General features: G+C 41.7%; 1 protein-coding gene across 2 annotated transcripts; it reads left to right on the top strand.

The window, feature by feature from the left end:
• The first annotated feature begins 423 nt into the window (after window positions 1–423).
• LOC134480030 (disks large homolog 5-like) lies at window positions 424–5,247 on the top strand. Of its 2 annotated transcripts, NM_001430126.1 has the most exon segments (5): window positions 424–612; window positions 1,651–1,819; window positions 3,035–3,184; window positions 3,819–4,005; window positions 4,953–5,247. In NM_001430126.1, coding segments are annotated over 5 exon segments (648 nt in total). In that variant the 5' UTR covers window positions 424–485; the 3' UTR covers window positions 4,968–5,247.
• Window positions 5,248–5,642: the final 395 nt, after the last annotated feature.

Here is a 5,642-nt window from a genome sequence, read left to right as displayed (position 1 = left end):
AGTCTATTTCTTGATGTGATTTCAAGCACATGTACATAAGGACACAGGAGAAACTTTTGACTGCATATTCAAACTGGTATTATTTCTCAGGAATTTTTAATGGCTAATATTGATGAATAAGGATAATTTGACTTAAGATGAGACATTTTTGGGCAGGATTTGGAGGGAAACATTCATTAAAATGCATAGGAATTACTCAGGTTTTTATAATCAAGCCTTGAGGAAAATTTGGCCTTGGAAGCAGGAGGTACTCAGGGGCTATGCCCTGGGAAGGTATCCTGGAAAGGGCACCTCAGCTTATGCACTATACAGGGAGATTATTAGCAGAGAGGCAAAGTCTGTTCACCATGACATCAGCTGACCCTTCTTGAACATTCTATTGTGTCCTAGAGAGTTCTTGGCATCCTCTGTGATGTCACCAGTGTTGTAGTAACCACCAGTGCCCTACTTTTTCTCAGTCCCTGCTTGCAGATACACAGGAAGACATGTATTCCCGTCTTCGCAAGCATTTTGGGAGAGTGAACGTTGATTTTGGACAGACTGGAGTGAGGGAATCTCGCCTTTCATCAAAAACAAATGATGGACAAAGAAAGCTGGCCTGGGGAATGCGGAGTAAGTTCTGTGAATTGTAGGCTGAGCTTTCTTTCAGAGGGAGAATAGGCTTAGGCTGACCTGTTTACCAATGGGCCACAACAACTGGAGTATCTGCAAAGGAATTGAAATTCCATGAAGATCACAATTCCTGAAAGTCAAGGATTTGAGAACATTAGTTTGCCCATCCCCAAAGGGAGGATATGGTAAGGCCAATGCTATTATTCTGTGAACTTCTGGCCTTCATTTTTAAAGTGCATATGTTAAGTTACATTGATATAATAACACCATCAGGAGACATTGAGTGTCCATCTTTATTGAATTTAGACAGAGTATAAATCTAATTCACTTTCATTGCTTCTTTAAATAAAGTAGATCTCTGACTTTAGTATCAGGGAGAGAATTATGCTTCTGGCAATGACCTTATGTTCTTAGAACTCCTTTGACTTTTTCTAATTTTCAGGGATAGGACATCCTTAGCATTATACATTAGAGTTTGTGTGTTACGAACATCTTTTTACAGTTCCAAAACGATGTGGAGCAAGTACACCAAGATTCAGCCTGTAACCAATTGGTACTTCTGTGGCATTTGGTGTTTCAGACAGGGGAATTGATAAGTCTGTTGATGGTGACTTCCCCCTCAAAGCTTTTTAACTCCAAATGGGGTGGCCTAGAGTATCAGTGCAGGACATCTGAGTATCTCCAATCACTCAAAACTTTTGGAGGTTGAATTTATCATCTGACTTCTGAAAGTACAGGGGTTAGGGTCCTGAAAGAAAGTTGTACCCTGTTAAGTTGATAACAATCCTGTAGAAACCATCTCTGTGGTACTTGAGTATGGTTGGCAGGCATAGGGAACACCCGGCATCTGACATCTCTTGGTTGCTATAGAGGGCTGGGAGAGTTGACTTCCACTGAGGAGGTCTCTTAGGCAACAACAAACTCGTTGTGGTGACACTGTGTTCTACACATACTCTTCTCCTGTTAGGGCATCGCCATGGTCTATGTACACTCCCCTAGTCTCTCCATGAATGTTCACTTGTGTTCTCCTACCTACAGAGGATGGGAGACTGACATCATCCCCTGGCCCTGTGGTAATCAACAAGGAGGCCAACACGGAGAACACAGAAGAGCAGAGACTGATTAGACAGCTGCAGTCAGCTACTGAGGAGAGAAATGAGCTAAGAGATCTCCTGACTTACGTGACAGAGAGATACAGGAACAACAGGTATGCATTGCTCCAAACTGCCTTGTGTCATTCATGGACCTGCAGTGTCACCTACATCTTATTCTATTAAGGTGTAGGGGTCCAGAAAGCTGTGCCTCCCAAAATACTCATCCTAAACCTCATTTCTGATATAGAGGAGATCAGAACCTGACCCTTGGTCAGGAGTGAGATGGGAAATGGTCTCATCTGCTGCCTCCAGCTGAAAATCTGAACTTGTGGCCTTAGTGAGGATTCAGGGATAACGTTCCTGGAGCATGAGTTCCCAGTGTGCATTTGGAAAGCCCTTGACAGGTGGTAGCTTTGCAAGGTTCTAGGTGCTGTGAGTTTGGGTGTGTGCTAGGAAGGTGACTGAGTGCTGGACTCTTGTTGCAGTAGCCTGAGGTGACAGATCCCAAATTGTTCATCTCAATGTTTGACTAGATGGCCAGAGACACAGGCCTGCTCCTTCTTTCTTGTTTACCTCTGAGCCAATAATGTGGCATGCATTTCTACTGATTCTGATTGTTTCTCTGTTTCCATATTTGGCTCTCTTTCTCATTCTGTTACTGTTTACTTTTCTTTTCCTGTGCCTGTGTCCCACTTTCTGTATCTCTGTTTGTACACACTTACATGCATATGCACAATTTTTATATGTTTATATTCCCCCCATATACACTTGGAATCTAGGGGTCTATGTTTTCGCCTGAGTATTTACCTGTATAAAACTTTCATGGTGATGTGAGTGCTTTGTTTTGGGAGTCCCTCTTTCAACTGCACAATTCTTTGCAAATGTGCTCACATTTGTCTGTATATTTGTGCCTTTGGGCAGATTATAATTTTGTGGCGATTTCTGGTCTCAACTCCATAATTGTGTGAAATGTCTGTCTCTACAAAATTAATTATTCACAAAGTAGAATTCCTGTTGTCAAAACAGGAAAATTGAAATCACAGTTTTCTAGGTCTTGGAGGCAGTAGAGCTTTGGCCTAGGCTCTTGTTAGCATAACTAGCTTGATTGCAGATCCAGCCCTTCTGATTGAAGAAAGGGAACTTGGGAACCCTTTATCTGGATTCCTAGCTTATGGTGTCTTAGGCCCAGAATACCAAGTTTCTGAAGCTGAAGAAGATGCCAATATGTACAATTCAGAAATTGTGCTTCCAAGGCTGGGGTACTAGAAGATCCACCCTGAGTTCATATATTCCTAAAAGAGGATGTTCACTGGGTTTTACTCTCCTAGGATCTGCCGCTACGTCAGGTCAAATCCATTTTATGAAAAATTGAAGATAAAGGAGAGGGAGGTCATGTCATTACTGCACAACTTAGAGATGAGGAACATCGAGCATTGTGAGAAATTTCAGGAGCTCCAGAAGGAGATTAACTTCTATCGGTGAGCACTGGTCAGAAAGGCCATTAACTGTGCTTTGCCCACACCTGCCTTCCTTTGTTCGGATTGGAGGTCTGCAGTTCTGACTCCATGTCTTGTGCTCTTTAAACATCACTGTGCCCTGGGCCTTTTGGACTCAGTTTTTAGGTCCACAGGAGACTGTTACTCATACCCAGAGTGTCTAGGCATCTTCAGAAGGCTCTAGGTAGACCAGTACTGATTCAGCTCACCAAATGGCTAATAGGCTGAACTGGGCCTCTGGGGTCACACCAGGTTCAACAAAACTCAATGTGTGGACCAACAGGATAACATGACCTTCCCTTAATTCTACTGACCTCCTTTGAGGGTATTTGCCCACTATTAATTGATGTTGCCCCCATGCATTTTACTTCCATTGATAGATGTATATCCCCTGTTTTTTTGGAGAGACATAGACTCTTCTTGGTACTTGGGTCACAGAAACAATTTATTCTTCCCTGAATTGGCTGCTTGATGTTTGTGCAGCAGCCTTATGTGTATCAAGATGTATTCTATGAAGTTTTCTTTGGTATCTGGGTCCAGGGCAAGTTTGTGGGACTTCGGAGTAGAAATGGGAGGAAGAAGCTGCAGGATCTAACTATGCAGAGTGTGTTTACAGCTACCTGCCCAGCCGGATCCATATGGACAAGATATGTGTGCAGAAGAAGTTGTTCCCATTCAAGAAGGCGAGCAAAGCAGAACATCTGGATTGTGCACCACTGCTACAGAAATATTTGGTTGACTTGCACAAGAACGATAAGGATGAACAGGAGAAGAAGAGCAACCTCCAGACCCAGCCACATCTGGTAGGGACAAGCAGCTGTGTCAGCTTAACATCATCTCATTCCATTTGCTAATTTCATACCTGTTTGCTTTCCCCTACCAGCTTACTAATTTACACTCCCAACAATACAACCACCTCATGCAATGGAATTGTTCATTGCTCTGTCTATGCTCAACTATTCTGGGAAGTCCAGCACTTTTCAGAAACTGAATGATTAACAAGTATGCTTTGCTGCTCTTTTTGAAGCTGCAGTCTAGAAATGGTGACAGACAATTGATATCATAATATTTCCTGTCCCAGTGATAGAATGTATGCTATGTAGTGCTTTGAACAAGTTTTGGTCCTGTGATCAATGACATTTTTTGGTCAGGTGACCTCCAAGTTGGGAAGCACCTTTCAGGGATAATTACCGAGTGCAAATGGCAAATTAATCCTTGTCATTGTCTTTAATCTTGGTGACACATGGCCTTCACATTTCTTCCTGTAACCCAATGAGGTCTCTTCCCATTGCGCTGTTCATGGTGTGCACTGGTTTAACTCTGAGTCCCAGATGGGCAGCACACACTACTGTCAGGGTTGCTGTAAACTTTGCCCTGACCACAGACACACCAGCAATGTTATCAGTTAACACATCAATGGTGACCTCCAATAGAGCTGAGGTGGTACAAGGCAGAAACCTGACAGCTGGCATGCAGGTCTCCAACAAATCAGTGTCTGAATAACTGCCTTCCTCTCCCTGGTCTCAGAAAGTGCAAGAGAGCGGGAATGGGACACACAGCAGGAAGGGAGCATCCTGAAGAATCTGTTGCTTTCTCAGGAGTCCCCTGCTGACTACCATCCTGAATAGTAACAACATTTTTTGGATGAATAATATCCCTCACAGTTAATTTATTAATTGCTAAGAAACCCTAAATTTATCTTTCACTAAGCGAGCCTGACTGATTGAGGTCTTACTCCCTTTCTTTTTAGGATAACACCATTTGAAAGAAGACTTGGGGACTGCAATGCCATTTGCCTGCTAGAGGAGAAACAGCAATATAACTGTACTTCAAAATGTTCACTAAGAATACGCTGTTTAGAAATATTTTTGTTATGATTTTAAATGAAGTTTTCTTTTTGGTATTTCATAGTTATATGTTCTTGTTAATATTTTTCATGTTTGAAAATACTTTTAAATATTTATATTAATATTCATTTTAATCCTTTTTTGTTTTAAATTGCATTCCTTATGAATAAAATTTGATTGTAAGTCTTGACTCTGAAACCATCTTTCTTATTCAAGTGTTCTGTCCCCTCCTGTGCTCTTAAAACTGACGGCTAGAGATGGATTCTGCATGGTCCAGAGTTTCTGGCCTAAACAGTGAATTCAAAGTCACCAAGGGGTACTAAGTGTGATAGAGTATATTGGCTGGATAATGTGTTCTTTTCTTGGATGCACATTTTATGATGTGATCACTGCCATTCTTTATCCATGCGGTCATGTGTTCTGCTAATCTTAGTATATAATAGTCTACAACACACATTCATCATTGATCCTGTGTACCACATATTGACTAATATACACTCATAGTTGTAGAGCTGCAGAAAAATTGACAATGATTCCAAAGAAATATAGAAGTAATCATAATGGAGAACCATGTGCTTCATGCTTTCTTGCAG

The sequence above is a fragment of the Rattus norvegicus genome, chromosome 8, assembly GCF_021556685.1.
Source record: "Rattus norvegicus strain SHRSP/BbbUtx chromosome 8, alternate assembly SHRSP_T2T, whole genome shotgun sequence".
In the NCBI taxonomy this organism is placed as follows: Eukaryota; Metazoa; Chordata; class Mammalia; order Rodentia; family Muridae; genus Rattus; species Rattus norvegicus.
Note: the sequence above shows the minus strand (reverse complement) of the source record. Positions and strands in the feature narration are given on the sequence as shown.